At 40.8% G+C, this 17629-nt stretch overlaps 1 protein-coding gene across 1 annotated transcript; it reads left to right on the forward strand.

Annotated features, from left to right (window-relative positions):
* The first annotated feature begins 4461 nt into the window (after window positions 1-4461).
* LOC135228794 (zinc finger protein 75A-like) lies at window positions 4462-12529 on the forward strand. The gene has a single exon (XM_064277620.1). The coding sequence runs from the start codon at window positions 9755-9757 to the stop codon at window positions 10880-10882; it is 1128 nt and encodes a 375-aa protein (XP_064133690.1). The 5' UTR covers window positions 4462-9754; the 3' UTR covers window positions 10883-12529.
* Window positions 12530-17629: the final 5100 nt, after the last annotated feature.

Below are 17629 nucleotides of genomic sequence, written 5' to 3' on the forward strand. Positions count from 1 at the left end.
GTATTTTCAATCCCATCATATGCATGTGAAAGCTGGGCAATGAATAAGGAAGACCGAAGAAGAGTTGACGCCTTTGAATTGTGGTGTTGGAAAAGAATATGAAATACACCATGGACTGCCAACAGATCGAACAAATCTGTCTTGGAAGAAGTGCGGCAAGAATGCTCCTTAGAGGCAAGGATGGCGAGACTGTGTCTTACATACTTTGGACGTGTTGTCAGGAGGGATCAGTCCCTGGAGAAGAACATCATGCTTGGCAGAGTACAGGGTCAGCAGAAAAGAAGAAGACCCTCAAAGAGGTGGATTGACACAGTGGCTTCAACAATGGGCTCAAGCATAACAATGATTGTAAGGATGGCGCAGGACCGGGCATTGTTTTGTTCTGTTGTGCATAGGGTCGCTATGAGTCGGAACCGACTCGACGGCACCTAACAACAACAACAACAACAACACTTCTGTTTATGTTAGTTTAGGTAGGTAGTGTATTTCTAGGAAATCGTTCATTTCTTCTAGGTTTTCAAATTTGTTAGAGTACAATTTTTCATAGTAATCTGATATGATTCTTTTAATTTCAGTTGGGTCTGTTGTGATATAGCCTATCATTTCTTATTTGGGTTATTTGCTTCCTCTCCTGCTTTTCTTTCATCAGTTTGGCCAATGGTTTATCGATTTTGTTAATTTTTTCAAAGAATCAGTTTTGGTCTTGTTAACTCTTTCAATTGTTTTTCTGTTCTCTATTTCATTTAATTGTGCTCTAATTTTATTGTTTTCTTTCTTCTGGTGTCTGAGGGTTTCTTTTGTGGTTCTCTTTCTATTTTGTTCAAGTTGTAGGGACAATTCTTTGATTTCAGCCCTTTCTTCTTTTTGGAAAAAAGACCCATACCTCACATCATGCACAAAAACTAACTCGAAATGGATCAAAATCTAAAGCAGTCAATATCATGGAAGAAAAAGTAGGGACAATGCTAGGAGCCCTAATACATGGCATAAACAGTATAGAGAACATTACTAACAATGCACAAACACCAGAAGAGAAACTAGATAACTAAAAAAACTAGGAGTTCCTAAAAATGAAATACCTATGATCATCCAAAGACTTCACCAAAAGAGTAAAAAGAGTACTACAGGCTGGAAAAAAAATTTTAGCTATGACAATTCAGATCAGAGTCTGAGCTCTAAAATGTACATGATAGTGGAAAACTCAACAACAAAAAGACAAATAACCCAAATTAAAAATGGGTAAAGTATATGAACAGACACTTCACCAAAGAAGACATTCAGGCACCTAACAGGTACATGAGGAAATGCTCGCAATCATTAGCAATGGTTTTTTGTTTGTTTGTTTGTTTTGTTTTTGGTTACTTCCTTCAGTGTGTGGTCTACCACGCAACTCAGAGATGGTGGTTGGATTGCTTCTCTAGTGGCAAGTACTGACTTAAAGCCCATTCTCTTCTTTAGAGTTTGTTGTCCTTTGAAGATGTGGTCCTGAATTTTTCCCAGGAAGAATGGGAGCTATTGGGCCCCACTCAGAGGCCCTCTACAATGATGTGATGAAGGAGAATTAAGACACCATCATCTCTATGGGTAAAGATTTGCTGTTCCTTTTGTTGTTCTGTTGATACGTGCCCTCGAGTTAGTTCCGACTCATAGCAACCTTGTGCACAACAGAACAAAACACTTCCTAGTCCTGAGCCATCCTCACAGTTGTTGCTATGTTTGAGTCCATCGTTATAGCCACTGTGTCAATCCATCTCACTGAGGGATTTCCTCTCTTTCACTGAGCTTCTACTTCACCAAGCCTGGTGTCCTTCTCCAGGGACTGACCCTCCTGATAACATGTCCAAAGTATGTGAGACACAGTCTCGCCATCCTTACTTCTGAGGAACATTCTGGCTGAATTTCTTCCAAGACAGACTTGTTCGTTCTTCTGGCAGTCCGTGGTGTATATTCAATATTCTTCGCCAACACCACTCTTCAAAGACATCATTTCTTCTTCGATTTTCCTTATTCGCTGTCCAGCTTTCACATGCCTATGAGGCAATTGAAAACACCATGGCTTGGGTCAGGCGCGCCTTAGTCTTCGAGGTGACATCTTTGCTTTCAACGCTTTACAAAGGTCTTTTGCAGCAGATTTGCCCAAGGCAATCTGTCATTTGATTTCTTGATTGCTGCTTCCATGGACGTTATTTCCACATGAACGTTGATTCCAGTTAAAATGAAATCCTTGACAACTTTAATGTTTTCTCTATATGATGCTGCTGCTCTTTGGTCCAGTTGTGAGGATTTTTGTTTTCTTTAAATTGAGGTGTAATCCATACCGAAGGCTGTGGTCTTTGATCTTCATCAGTAAGTCCTTCAAGTCCTCTTCGCTTTCGGCAAGGAAGATTGTATCATGTGCATATCACACGTTATTAATGAGTCTTCCTGTGATCCTGAAGCCTAGCTCTTCTTCAAATAGTCCACTTTCTCAGATTACTTGCTTAGCATACAGATTGAATAAGTAGGGTGAAAGGATTTAACCCTGATGCACACCTTTCCTGATTTTAAACCATGCACGATCCCCTTGTTCTGTTCGAATGACCCCCTTTTGGTCTGTGTACAGGTTCTGCATGAGCATAATTAAATGTTCTAGAAATCCCATTCTTCGAACGGTTGTCCATAATTTGTTATGATCCACAAAATCAAATGTCTTTGCATTGTAAATAAAATGCAGGTGAATATCTTTCTCGCATTCTCTGCTTTCAGCCAAGATCCATCCGACTGTTACATCCTCAGTTGGCAGAGAATGCATCTCAGTTTACAGGGAATGTGAATTGTAGATTCACATGAGAAAGTCTCACTGTTTCAATAGCTGATTTGTTCAGAACGTTATGGTGGAGGGGAAAGATGTATCCAGATCGCCTGGAGAGCTTTTCCCAGATACACATGCCACACTTCCTTATTCTAAACAGAATATTGCTGTACCCCCTGCCTCAAACTGCCCTGCAAACCTGTTCTGCCCATGTCTTTCCCATCGCAGTAAAAGGCACCACCATTCACCCAATTCCTCAGACCAGAAACCTCCTTTTCCAATCTTTCTGTCATACCCCACAACCAATCCCTCAGCAAGACCTCTTAGCTCTACCTTCACAATATATCCTGAATCCAGTCATGTCTCCACCTCTTCCACTGTTACCTTCCTGGTCTAAGTCACCGTCATCTCTGTCCCAGTTCTACTTCAATAGCTTTTTAACAGAAGTCCCTCTGCCGCCTCTATCAACCTCTTAGTGTCTTTTCCACAGCCAAGGGGATCTTTTTTTTTAATTTTATTGATTTTGTTGTTGCTATTATTGAGAATATACACAGCCAAACACACACCAATTCAACAGTTTCTACATTACAGTTCAGTGACATTGCTTACATTCTTCAAGTTGTGCAACCGTTCTCACACTTCTTCTCTGAGTTGTTCCTCCCACATTAACGTAAACTCACTGCCCCCTAAGGTTCCTATCTAATTTTTTCAGTTGCTGTTGTCAATTTGACCCCATATAGCTAGTTTTTAAAAGAGCATAATGCTCAAGGCAGACATTTTTCACTAGTTAAGCTAATCTGTTGCTTGGTTTTAAAAAGACTTGAGGGGATATGTTTGGTTTAAGGTTTGTTTAAAGATTATCTCAGGGCAATAGTTTCAGGGGTTCATCCAGCCTCCATGGCTCCAGAAAACCTGGAGTCCACGAGAATTTGAAATTCTGTTCTACCTTTTTTCCCTTTTGATCAGGATTCATCTATAGAACCTTTGATCAAAATGCTCAGTGATGGTGGCCAGGCACCGTCCAGTTCTTCTGGTCTCATAGTAAAGGAGGCAGTTGTTCATGGAGGCGAGTAGCCACACATTCCATATCCTCCCCCTATCCTTGACTCTCCTTCTTCCTCTCTTGCTCCAGACATAGAGACCAATTGTCGTGCCGTGGATGGCCACTTGCAAGCTTTCAAGACCCCAGGCACTAAGCCATGATGAGCCAGGAGGTGGAACAGAAGCACTAAATACAATATTAGGCCAATTAACTGGAATACCCCATGAAACCAGGACCCTAAACCTTCAAACCAAGGAACCACGTCCCATGTGGTGCTTGGTTGTACATAAGCAGCCTCAGCAGCTATTCTATTTTGTTGATGTTGTTCTTGTAAATGTACCTATCACACAACGTTCGCTAATGCAACTTTTTACAGGTGTACAACTTATAGACAGCAGTTACATTAGTGGGCTGTGCAACCCTACCCTTAATCAAAGTGAGGTCATGCAATATTTGTCCTTTTGTGACTGACTTATTTCACTCAGCATAATGTCTTCAAGCTCCATCCATACTGTAGCATGTATCAAGACTGCTTCTCCTACTGGCTGAGTAGTATTCCATTTTATGTATGTACGTACCACCTTTTGTTTATCCATTCATCTGTTGATGGGCATTTAGGTTGTTTCCCCCTTTGGGCCACTGTGAATAGTGCTGCAATGGACATTGGTGTACAAGACTCTGAGTTTCTCCTTTCAGGTCTTTTGGGTATATCTGCAAGAGTGGAATTGCTGGGCCATATGGTAGTTCTGTTTTTAGTTTTTTGAGGAACCAAGCTTGTCTTTTAAAGGCATGATCAGATTATGGGATTTCCCTGCTTCAAACCCTGTCATGACTTCTCGTCACATTCAGAATAAAATCTAGATTCCTTCCCAGGGCCCAAAGGATTCTACATGCTATGGCCCCTACTTCCCTTTCTACCCTCCTCTCCTCCGTTCTCTCCCATGCTGAGTCCTGTTTAGCCACACCGGCTTTCCTATTGTTTCTTAAACTCGCCAAGCTCGTTCCTTCCTTCCCACTTCCTCTGCCTGGCACACTTTTGCACCACCTCTTCACATCACCAAACTTCCTCTCTCCTTTCAGGTTGCTCTTTGAACACCACTTTCTCATAGAGGCTTTCCACAACCACCTTATTGTCTAAAATAGGTTCGCTCCCAAACCAATCACTGTTCTATTACCTTTATTTAGTTTTCTTCAAAACATGTATCACTTCCTGATGTTTTATTCATTACTTGATTTCTTTGAAATCTGACTCTCCCAATAGAACGTAAGCGCCACGGGAACACAGGATTCTATCTTATTGACCAGTATATCCCCAGCACCTACAGCAGTGCTTAGTCCACAACAGGCACATGATACGTGTCTATCGAAGGTCTGAGTGATGAATAATTCCCTCCACCTGGAGACCTGTGTTTTGTAAAACTGTATCAAGTGATTATGGCCGGTCTCCTCTCAGTGTGAACCAGTGAGCTATAAAAATGTTAGAAATATGTCCTCGTCCAGTACCTTTTAGAAATACGTCCTAGTCCAGTACCTGTGCTTAAGCATTAGATAAAAATTAACTACAGTTATTACAGAACCAGTTTGTCATATGTTACCCAAGCCACAGACCTTCAGACTAGTTCCCCTGGACCCGGGTCATCCAGGATAGTGATGAGTTTATCAGACCAGATTACATTCCCTGCAACGTCTGGAGCATGGTTCCTCTCTGGTTGAACACAGGGTATTCCTGGAAACTTGAAATGTATTTCCATTCCTCATACCTTTTTCATCTTTCCCCCTTTGTTTTTTTCTTAGTTCCCTCAATTGCATATCTACCCACAAGCCCTGTAGAATATAATCCAGATTTTGGATCCAAGATTCTACTCATTTAACCGTTTGGAGTGTCTTAGTTATCTAGTGCTACAAGAGTACCACAGTGGGTGGCATTAAGAAAACATATTTATTTTCTCATATTTCAGGAGGGTAGAAGTCTGAAATCCCGGTGCCGGATCTAGGGGAATGCTCTCTCTGTTTTTGTCGGCTCTGTGGGAAGGTCCTTGTTTCTTTTCAGCTTCTGATCCTTGGCTCCTCGGTAATCTTCATATGGCTTGGCATCTATCTTTCCCCATCTCTGCTTGCTTCTCTATGTCTAATCTGCTCTTTTTATATCTCAAAACGTGATTGGCCTAAAACACAGCCTACACTGATAAGGCCTCTTAACATAACAAAGAAAACCATTCCCAAATGGGATTATAAGCACAGGTATAGGGGTTAGGATTTACAACACATATTTTTTTGGGGGGGGGCACAATTCAATCCATAACATGAAGTGAAACAAAAAGTGAAAGAATTATTCACTCCTTTTGAAATAGTCTGGAATTACTGGACCAATTAATTTAGGATGGCTGTTCATGACCTCAAGGTTTTCTTATCAGAACATTAATTTTCCACCCAAAACCTAAAGTGATCTGTTTAGAGCAAGGGAAGAACCATGGGTCTAAGGTCTGTAAGTGTTCCAAGATAATACTGCATAGCTTTCTACAGGTAAGTGGGTAGAGGGAAAATACTCCCTTATAGGAACCTTTACAGGGGCTTAGAATTTTAAAGTTCTAGTTCTGTATTTGTTTTCGTTGACATTTCTGTTGAGACAGTTGTAGATTCACATGCAGATTTAAAACATAATACATAGAGACCCATGTACACTTCACCCAGTTTCCTCCAATGCTAGCAGAATATCACAACCAGGATATTGAAATTGATACAGTCCTCCAGTCTTATTTAGAATTCCCCAGTTTTACTTGTACTCATTTCTGCATGTACGTATGAATTTAGTCTGTTCAATTTCAACACGTGTGGACATTTGTGTATCCACCACCACCATCAAGATACTGAACTGTCCCATTTCCACAAGCATCCCTCCTGGTGCCCTTTTAGAACCACGTACACTTCCCTATCACACGCTCCTTCCAGTCCTGTCACTAACCCATACCAACCACTAATATTCTATATTTCTAAAATGTTTGCCATTTCAAAACTGTTACATAAATGGAATCATAGAATGTATACCTTTTGGGGTTGGCTTTTTTTCATTCAGCCTAATTCCTTGGAGATTCATCCAAGTTGGTACAGATATCAATAGTTCATTCCTTTTAATTACTGAGTAATATTCCATGCTGTAAGTGTAACACAGATTGTTTAAAGATACACTCCTTGAAGGATACCTGTGCTCTCTCCAGGTTTTGGCTATTATGAATAAAGTTGCTGTCAACATTTGTGTACAGTTTTTATGTAAACAAGCTTTTCATTTCTCTGGGATAAATACACAAGAGTGTGCTTGCTGGTTCATATGTTAATTGCATCTTAGTTTTATAAGAAGCTGCCAAACTGTTTCCAGAGTGTCTGTGCCACCTGACATTCTCATCGTCAATGTATGATTGATTGATCCAATTTCTCCACACCCAAGTCAACATTTTATATCTGTCTTTTTGATTATAACCATCTTAGTTGGAGCCCAGGTGGTGCCGTGGTTAAGAGCTTAGCTGCTTACCAAGAGGTCAGCAGTTCAAATCCACCAGCTGCTCTTTGGAAAGCCTTTTGGGCAGTTGTGTTCTGTCCTATAGGTTCGCTATGAGTCTAAATCAACTCAGTGGCAACGGGTTTGGTTTTTTGTTTTGTTTTGTTTTGTTTTGTTTTTTTGGTTAGTGGGTGTGAAGTGGTAGCTCATTATGTTTTTGATTTGCTTTTCCGTAATGGCAAACGATGTTCTACATCTTTTCATGTGCTTATTTGCTTCCTGTATATCCTTTCCAGTGAAATGTCTTTTGACCATGTTCTACTTGGATTGTTTGTCTTTTACTATTGAGTTTCGATAGTTTCAAAATATATTTCAGATACTACTCCTTTGTCGGATATGTGGTTTGGATATTGTTTCTCCCAGTAGACTTTTTTTGACCCTCTTCTCAGGGGCTTCTGCAGAGCAAAATTCTTTAATATTGATGACGCCAGGTTTTAATCTTTTCCTACATAGATCATGCTTTTGGTGTCAAGCCTAAGATTTCTGTGCCTACATCTAGATCTTGAAGATTTTCTCCTATTTTTTTTCTAAAAGTTTAGTAGTAGTTTGACATTTTACGTTCAAGTCTATGAGCCATTTTGAGTTAATTATTATATAAGATGTCATGTTTAGGTTATAGTGCATTTTTTTTTTGGCCTATGGATATTCCGTTGTTCAGCACCATTTGTTGAAAAGGATATCCTTTCTTAAATGAATTGCTTTTGGGCTTTTGTCAGAGATCAGTTGGGCATATTTGTGTGCATCTGTTCCTGACTTCTCTGTTCTGTTCCACTGGTCTGTTTATCCCTCCATCAATACCACACTGACTTGATTATTGTAGGTATACAATAAGCCTTAATATCAGGAAGACTGATACTTGGCACTTTATTCTTGGTCAGGATCGTTTTAGCTATTTTAGGACTGGTACTTTTTCATATAGAGGAGCCCTGGTGGTACAGCGGTTAAAGTGTTTCACTGCTCACTGAAGGTGGGCAGTTTGAACTCACCAGCCACTCCATGGAAGAAAGATGTGGCAGCCTGCTTCCATAAAGATTTATAGCCTTGGAAAGTCGCTGGGGAGTTCTTTTCCTATAAATTTCAGAATAAGCTTATCTATGTCTACAAGAAACTTTTTTTGTGATTTTATGGTAGGAATTACATTAAACCTATGTGTCAAATTGAGAATCAACATCTTTACTACGTTGACTTCTAATCCATGAGCACTGTATGATTCTCCATTTATTTAGGTCTTCTTTGATTTAGTTTATCAGTTTTTTAAATTAAAAAAAAATTTCCAGCATACAGATCCTCTACGTGTCTTGTTAAAAGTATGCCTAAGCATTTCATTTTCATCTGAGTGATTATAAATAGTATGTCATTTTTAATGTCGGTTTCCACATGTTCATTGTTGGTATGCAGGAACGCCAGCGATGATTGTGTTTTAATATTGTATCCTGTGATCTTATGGAACTTATTTATTTGTTCTAGGAGTTTTTAGTAATTTTTTGGAATTTTCTCCATAGACAGTCACATTATCTGCAATGCCTTGTATTTCTTTCTCATATTATTGCAGTGGTTCAGGCTTGGAGTACTCGCCTTGTTCCCACAATCATAGCAGTTACTCACCCAGTCTTTCAACATTACATATGCTGTTATCTGTATTATTTTTATGTTCTTCATCAAGTTGGTATAATTCCCTCTATTCCTAACTTGCTGAGAGATTTTATCATGAATCAATGTGGAATTTTGTGAAATGCTTTTTTTGCACAAATTAATATGAGCATATTTTTCTTCGTTGGCTTGTTAATATACCAGTTTACATTGATTGATTTTTAAATATTGAACCAGCCTTATATTTCTGCAATAAATCCCACTTGACCGTGGCATATAATTCTTCTTACAAATTTTGTTTTCGTTTTGCCAGTATTTTGTTGATCTAAGTTAAAGTGAGATATTGGTCTGTCGTTTTCTTTTTTGGTACTGTCTTTGTCTGGTTTTGCAGTATGGGTGATTCTATATACCGTGGACTGCCAAAAGAACAAAGAAATCTGCCTTGGAAGAAGCACATCCAGAATGCTCTTTGGAAGCCAGGATGGCAAGACTTTGTCTCACAAAGTTTGGATGTGTAATCAGGAGGGATCAGTCCCTGGAGGAGGATTTCATGCTTGGTAAAGTAGAGGGTCAGCGAAAAAGAGGAAGACCCTCAAGGAGATGGATTGACACGGTGACTGCAGCAATGGGCTCAAGCATAACAACCATCACGAGGATAGTACAGGGCCAAAAGTTTTTTCATTCTGTTGTATGTAGAATTGCTGTGAGTCGGAACCAGCTGGATGGCTCCTAACAACAACAGCAACAACAAGGAGTCTCTGGGTGTTGCAAATGGTTGATGCATTCACCTGCTTACCGGATATTGTCAGAGGGACTCCATTTGGTTCGGGGGAGAATGAGCCTTCCTGGGCTGCCATCTATTTCTAGTTTGGGGTTGGGAAATACTCGACCTGGGTCACCGTTTTTTGGGCGCTGTTGTATCGTTCCTCCAGTCCTGGAGTTCCAATCCAGGTTGTCTAATTCTTACCACTTTTCAGAGTTCCCTTTTTGTTGTCTCTCATGTTATTCCCCGGGTTTGTACTTGTGCTCAGTTGGAAAGAGTAGGGAGAAACGGTTCTATACCATTTGTCCAGGACAGACCAGAAATATTTTGTTCCTGTATTTTTTTAATTCCATCGTTATTGAATATTCTCTCCATTCCTGTGGTTTTCTTGCTCTGGGATACAGACGACTGATTCTTGCGTTTATTTCGAGAGGATTAAGTCTCAAAAACGACAGTGGAAATGATCAGCCCGTGTTTCCTTATGAGTTAGAAATACAAGCACCAGGAGGCAAAGTATCAAGAAAAGCCAGAGTGAAAGTTCCCCAGAAAATAACAGGCACAGAAAATCGTGGTGGTACACACAGGGTAAGGAAACGGCATCAAAATTTTCCAGGGAAGAAAAGAAAGAAACATTCAACATGTAAACAAGAGCTGCCAAAATGTATGGATCTTCATAGGAAAGACCACACAGGGGAGAAACCTTTCAAATGTCAGGAATGTGGGAAAAGCTTTAGAGTGAGTTCTGACCTTATTAAACACCAGAGAATTCACACTGAAGAGAAACCCTACAAATGTCAACAATGTGATAGGAGATTTAGATGGAGTTCAGATCTTAATAAACATCTAATGACACACCAAGGAATAAAACCCCATAAATGTTCGTGGTGTGGGAAAAGCTTCAGTCATAACACAAATCTCCACACACACCAAAGAATCCACACAGGAGAGAAACCCTTTAAATGTCATGAATGTGGAAAAAGATTCATTCAGAACTCCCATCTTATTAAACACCAGAGAACCCACACAGGTGAGCAGCCCTATACTTGTATCATATGCAAGAGAAACTTTAGCAGGCGGTCAAGCCTTCTTAGACACCAGAAACTCCACAGGGCAAGGGAAGTTGGTCCTGTGTCCCCAGTCTGAATGAAGTCACTATATTGAGCCTGACCCTAGAGAGCGTAAAAGAACATAAAATCATAAATCACCAATGATAGGAATCTCATCAATGAGAAATTTGGGAGGTGCCCATGCCATGCTTCACAGAAAGGAATACACGTTGCCTGTCTTGTCCAGTGTTATATCTTCAGTGCCTAGCACAAATTGACATATAGGGAGTACCTTATCAACAACATAATGAAAATATATCAAGTGTATCTATTTATCATCGCCATCTATCCATCTACCTGGGTTCCTTGGATCTTTCTCAGACTCAGTGACCTACTGTCTTCAGGTATCAGGCACTTGGCAAATATATGATGGTCCCGAGTCCTGGTCTCATTCTTTACTGGTAGAGATGGAAGAGAAATATATAGTTCCCCAAAAAGAGAAAATTACTTAGTTGGGAGTGCTTTTATGGCTATTGTTCTATGTGGAGGAACATCCAAGCCCAGTGTGTGGGGAGCTTTACCCTGGTACGGAAAGAGAGGATTTAATGTGTGCTCCAGGAGAAGCACCTCCATTCTAGTTGCTACTCCCCTCAGAAGCCACTGCCACAATGTCATCTGTCCAGCAATTCTAAGCAGCAAGGGCCTGAATGCCAACACAGACCTTTGGGCCTTGCAAGCACAAAACATCTGTCCTCTTGCTGGTCCTCTCAACACTGGCAAAGCCTTCCTCTAGAAGGGGCCTTTAAAATCTGGTGTGATCAGTGGGTACCAAGCTGGTCCTTAGAAAAGGCTGTTTGTGAGCTGTTAAGAGGCATGCTAAGAAAAAATGAATTCTTAATCCAGGTGAAGTTGGGATCAGTGCGTTAGATAAAATCAGTGTTTCATTACTAGAGGGCTTCTCAGAGCATTTATATGTAACTGCACAATGTGCAACTAGGGGAGTCAAGGGAGAGGGGTATGAGGATGCAGTGTTTTCCAGCATTATTTAGCCATAGGAGCCTTTCTGGTGAGTATGTTTGTCACGCCTAACATATCTGAGAACAGTGTTGTGCAACACCCATTCGGGAATCACTGACCTAGTTAAACCTTTCACCATTATAGGAACCTGAGGCCCAGAGAGGTTACCTGACTTGGTAGAACAAAAATCAGTTCTCGCATCCCCATATTCACACTGAAATGCCCTTTCCTCCACACTGCGTGGCTTCTAGGGTAGAAGGAGGGCCATATCATTAGACGTATTAGGAAGCTGAAGAGTAAGAACTTATGGCTGGGCATTGGTGGCAGAGCAAAAGTTGTCGCTGAGTGTCCTCAAGTCAATTTCCATTCATTGTGACCCCTTGTGACAGAGTAGAACTGCCCCATAGGGTTTCTTAGGCTGTAATCTTTAGGGGAACAGATTACCAGCTCTTTCTCCTGCAGAGCCACCGGATGGGTTTGAACCGCCAACCTTTCACTTATCAACCGAATACTTAACCATTGTGCCACCGGGGCTTCACAGAGCAAGAGTAACCAAAGAACACCAAATCCGTTGCCATTGAGTCGATTCCAACTCAGCGACCCTATGGGATGGAGCAGAACTGCCCCATAGGGCTTCCAGTGACCAGCTGCTGGATTTGAACTGCTGACCTTTTGGTGAGCAGCCGAGCTCTTAACCACTGTGCCATCAGGGGTCAAGAGCAGAAGTAGAGCCCATGTATTCCCTTTCCAGGAGATGAGGTGGAGAAATCTCTCTCCTCAGGGCCCCTCCAGAGGGATTCACTTCTCCAAGGTCATAGCAACCAATTCTGTTTGGAATCTTCTCCCACATCTGGTGGAGCATCCAAGTGTTTTAGCAAGGAGAGTCTCGATAGCTTCCAACAGCAGCTACAGGAAAGAGTAGATAGGAGGATTCAGTCCTGACTGACCTCTAAACTAGACCACGGCTTCCCCAACAGTGTGTAGTGAAGAACCAGTGAAGGTTCTTCATTTGCTTAACTTCCAATCTGTTGCAGACTGACATTTTTGTAAAATGCAATAAAATGAATTATTAGAAAAGTGGAATAAAAAAGCCAAAGACACACAAAATGCAAGCCCAATTATTTTTAATTATTAAACAGCCATGAAACGACTGTGTCAAATTGCTACAAAAGTTTCTAAATGCTTCCTCTGAATTTCCGTATTTATTTTCCTGCAGATGGGTAACAAATACTTCATGGACCAATGCTAGCCCACGGCTCACGCTCTGAATAGCATTGCATAGACTCAAGTGGAGTTTCAGGCCCCCTTTAAATAAATGTCTTATGCTAGGTAAAAAAAAAAAAAAAAAGGGCAGAGAAGCTGGGGACCGAACACATTTTCAAAAAAAAAAAGACAAAAAAACTGATATTAGTCAAGGACCTATTTGGTTTGACCAATCATCCATTATAACGGTATATTTGGCAATTGAAAGAAAAGTTATATAAATAAAAGGACCTGAAATGTTATATTGATCGAAAGGATCATAACCTAAACCAAACCCAGTGCCGTCGAGTCGATTCCAACTCATAGCGACCCTATAGGACAGAGTAGAACTGCCCCACAGAGTTTCCAAGGAGTGCCTGGTGGATCCAAACTGCCGACCCTTTGGTTAGCAGCCATAGCACTTAACCACTACGCCACCAGGGTTTCCAAAAAGGATCATAGGTTTTAGAAATTAAGAAATAGTGCTCTAGAAGGCCCTGAAATTGAAGAATGAGCAGAATAATCTAATGTCTAAGTCTTTTTGCCATTTCTCGGGCTGTTACAAAGACACACAGACTGTGGAACTCAGAAGAACCGCATACACACACACACACCACGCACTACATCTAAGATAGTTGTAGAAATAAATTCTCATCATCAAAAACGGAATAACTCAATCAGATTGAGAGATGCGGCTAGCTAACATTGCCCCATAGAAATGTTAACATTGGCTTGGTATTTATTTATAAAATTGGAAAACTTTGTGTCCTTCAGTTAAAAGAACGCTTCAGGCAATTATTGTTTAGAGTTACAAAATCAGCTCTTTATTCTCTTTACATGCTGGTGTGCCCACACATCGGCTTTAGTTACATCAGAACCTCCTCTGTGGATGCCTGGTACAGGATAAGATGGTCTGGTATACATAGCAAAGGGTGTGCACTGGGAGGATGGTAGACTGAGCAACATACATCATTACAACTGCTTGGAATCAAATCACCAGGCCTGTCGTCCAGGTGCCTCGGGATGGGTTCGAATGGCCAATCTTTCGGCTAGTAGTCAAGGGCCTAACTCTTTACACCACCCAGGGACACCCTTGGTGCTAAGATGGGGGAAATCATCCTCCTGCACAAGGTGCCACCCTACTTTGTGTGAATCCATTTGGCAGCACCCTGGATAACTGAGACCACACCACCATTCAAGGGACATTTGTGTAGCTTCTGGAAAGAAGGGATTGACTTAAAAATTTATAGGAGAGCTGCATCAAAGGAGCCAGAAGCTTCCTGCCTTCTTGTGAGATTTGACAAAGTCCTAGAAAATAGAGGTTGGCAAAATGGCACTCCACTTTTACAAAGTGCCCACCCGTTATAATACATTTTAGCTTCAAAGCTTGTCTTACATATTCTACCTGGGCATCGTTCCCAGTGGGGATAAAGAGCAGGGATCATGGGTCCCATTTGAGAGATGAGTTATCTGAGGCATATACCAGGAAGTGATTGCCTGAAGATGTGCTGGGGGAAAGGCAGGGAGAAAATTGTGGTTTCCTGGCTTGTGGTTCAGTTACTCCATTGCTGCTCAAATGCAAGGACTCTAGTATAGGAAGCAAATTCTCACCCATGTGGTTAGGGAACAGGATTTTGGAGTCAGGGCTCCTGGCTGAGTCATCAGTATCCATTCTTCCCATTCACTCTTCTGTGAGCTCAGTGTCATCTCTGAGGCCTACAGCTCCCCAGTACCTGCAGGTCTGCAGCAGCTTGGGTCCCGGAAGCCAAGAGAGGCCTCTGTAGAGATGCAGTCTGAGGAGCTCAGTCCAGGGTTCGCTTGTGCTTGGGGACGCACAAAGACAATCCAAGTTATACCGGGCATGGATAGTTTTAAAAGAATCCATTTCCACAGCCTCAGCTTCTATACATTGTCATTCCTAAAACTCACCTAATGAAAACCTTGATAAAGATTCTCCTTTTCCACCTCCCTCTCACTACCACAGAGCCCTGGTGGCACAGTGCTTAAGAGCTATGGCTGCTAATGAAAAGGCTGGCAGTTCGAATCCACCAGCTGCTTTTGGAAGCAGTTCTACCCTGTCCTATAGGGTCACTATGAGTTGGGATCACTCGATAGCATTGGGTTTAGTTTGTTTGTTTGGTTTCACCACCTCCCTTTTGCCACTGTTACCTGCCCTAATCTTACCATGGTGCATTGCCCTGATGACATTTAAAATCCACCCTACTTGGGCATGATCTAATTAAAATAACAAAACCCCATTTTCCAAACAAGATTCCATCCACAGGTATAAGGGTTAGGATTCGAACATATATTTTGGGGGCACACAATCCATAACAGGGCCTTCCTTGCTTTGAATTTTTATTCCTTTTTTTTTATCATTTGATGTCTGTCTTCCCTCTAGAAGCTGAACCTCGTTTCTCTGTATTTCTTAGCACACTACTTGGACTATGGTCAGATTTCTAGCCTCCAGATTTGCGAGAGAATAAATTTCAGTTGTTTTAAGCCACCGAGTTTGTGGTATTCTATTATGGCAGCCCTAGGAAACAAATATAATTATCCGGGTGGGCCTGACATAATTCCAAGGCCCCTTATGAGTGAAAGAGGGAAACAGGAGAGTTAGTGCCAGAGTGACGCAATAAGAAAAGCACTGAAGCAGCCGTTGCTGGCTTGGAAGATAGAAGAGTGCCATGAGCCAAGGAATAGTGACACAGGGAAGAAATTGGATTGTCCTGTCGAGCTTCTTTAGAGAAAGAAGTGCAGGCCTGCAGACACTTAATTCTAGCCCAGTGAGACCAGTTTCAGACTTCCATCCTCCAGAACTGTAAGATAATACATTTGTGGGTTTTTTGAAGTCACTAAGGATGTGGCGATTTGTTACAACAGCAATAGGAAACTAATACAATGGCAACACTCCCCAAATCGATCTGCAGATTCAACACATTGCCGATAAAATTACAGCTGACCTTTTTGTAGAAATTGACAATTTAGTGCTAAAACTCATCTGTAAATACAGGTTACCCAGAATGGCCAAAACAATCTTGTACAAAGAAGAACAAAGTTGGAGCACTCATACTTTCTGATATCAAAATGTACTACAAAGCTACAGTAATCAAGACAGTGTGGTACTAGCATAAGGATAGACATCACAGATCAATGGAATAGAATTTGGAGTCCAAAAAAAAATTTTTTTTCATACTTACAGTTAATTGATTTTTGACAAGGATGCCAAAAAATTCAGTGGAAAGAATCCTCTTTCCTATAAATGGATATCCGCATGCAAAAGAATGAAGTTAGACTCCTGTCTCACATCACATAAAAAAATTAACTCAAAATCTACCATAGACCTATATCCCAACCCAATGCCATCGATATCAAAGCTAAACTATAAAACTTTTAGAAGAAGGCATAGGAGTAAATCATTATGATCTTCAGTTAGGCAATGACTTCGTAGATATGACACTGAAAGCATAACTACTAAGGAAAAAAAAATTGAACATAAACATAGAAAAATTTTGTACTTCACCACGAAGAAAGTGAAAAGATATTGTAAGGAACCAAGGAAACCCTTTCCAAATCATATGTTTGACAATGCACTTGTGTCCAGAACACACGAACAACACTAATAACTCAATAGTAAAAAAAAAAGTAGTAAGACAAAAATCCCAATTAAAACTTGGGCAAAGGACTTAAATAGAAGTTTCTCCAAAGAAGACGTACACATGGGAAATAAGCACGTGAAAAAGGTGCTCAGCTTCATTATTGGATAGAAAAATGCAAATCAAAACCACAATCAGATACCACTTCACACACACTCCCACTGCCTTAGAGTGGATTCCAAATCATAGTGACCCTATAGGGCAGAGTAGAACTGTCCCATAGTTTCCAAGGCTGTAAATCTTTACAGAAACAGACTGTCACATCTTCCTTCCGAGGAGCAACTGGTGGGTTCAAACCACTGACCTTTTGGTTAGCAGCCGAGCTCTTTAACCACTGTGCCACCAGGGCACCTTCACACTTACTACGATGACAAAAATTAAAAGGACAAGTGTTGTTGAGGATATGGAGAAATTTGAACCACCGAGCATTGCTATTGGGACTGTAAAATGGTGCGGCTGCTTTGTTAAACAGTTTGACAGTTCCTCACAGAGTTAAACATAGAGTTAACCCTATGTCCAAACAATTCCACTCCTAGATGTGTACCCAAGAGAAATGAGAACTTATGTCTGTACAAAAACTTGTACATGAATATTTATAGCAGCATTAGCAATAATAGCCAAACAGTAGAAACAAATCCAGTGTCCAGCAATTGATGAATGGATAAACAAAATGGAATACAGTGGAATAGTATTCGGCCATAAAAAAGAGTGAACATGCTTCAACATGGAGAAACCCGATTACATTATGCCAAATGCAAGAAGCCAGGCTCAAAAGATCACATATTACATAATTTCATTTAAATGATTAAGTATCCAGATTTGGGTAGATTCATAAAAACAGAAACTAGATTACTGGGTACAAGGGGCTGGAGGTAATGACTCCTAGTGGGTATGGTGTTTCTTTTTGGTGTGATGAAAATATTCTAAAA

This window comes from Loxodonta africana, chromosome X, assembly GCF_030014295.1.
Source record: "Loxodonta africana isolate mLoxAfr1 chromosome X, mLoxAfr1.hap2, whole genome shotgun sequence".
Classification (NCBI taxonomy): domain Eukaryota; kingdom Metazoa; phylum Chordata; class Mammalia; order Proboscidea; family Elephantidae; genus Loxodonta; species Loxodonta africana.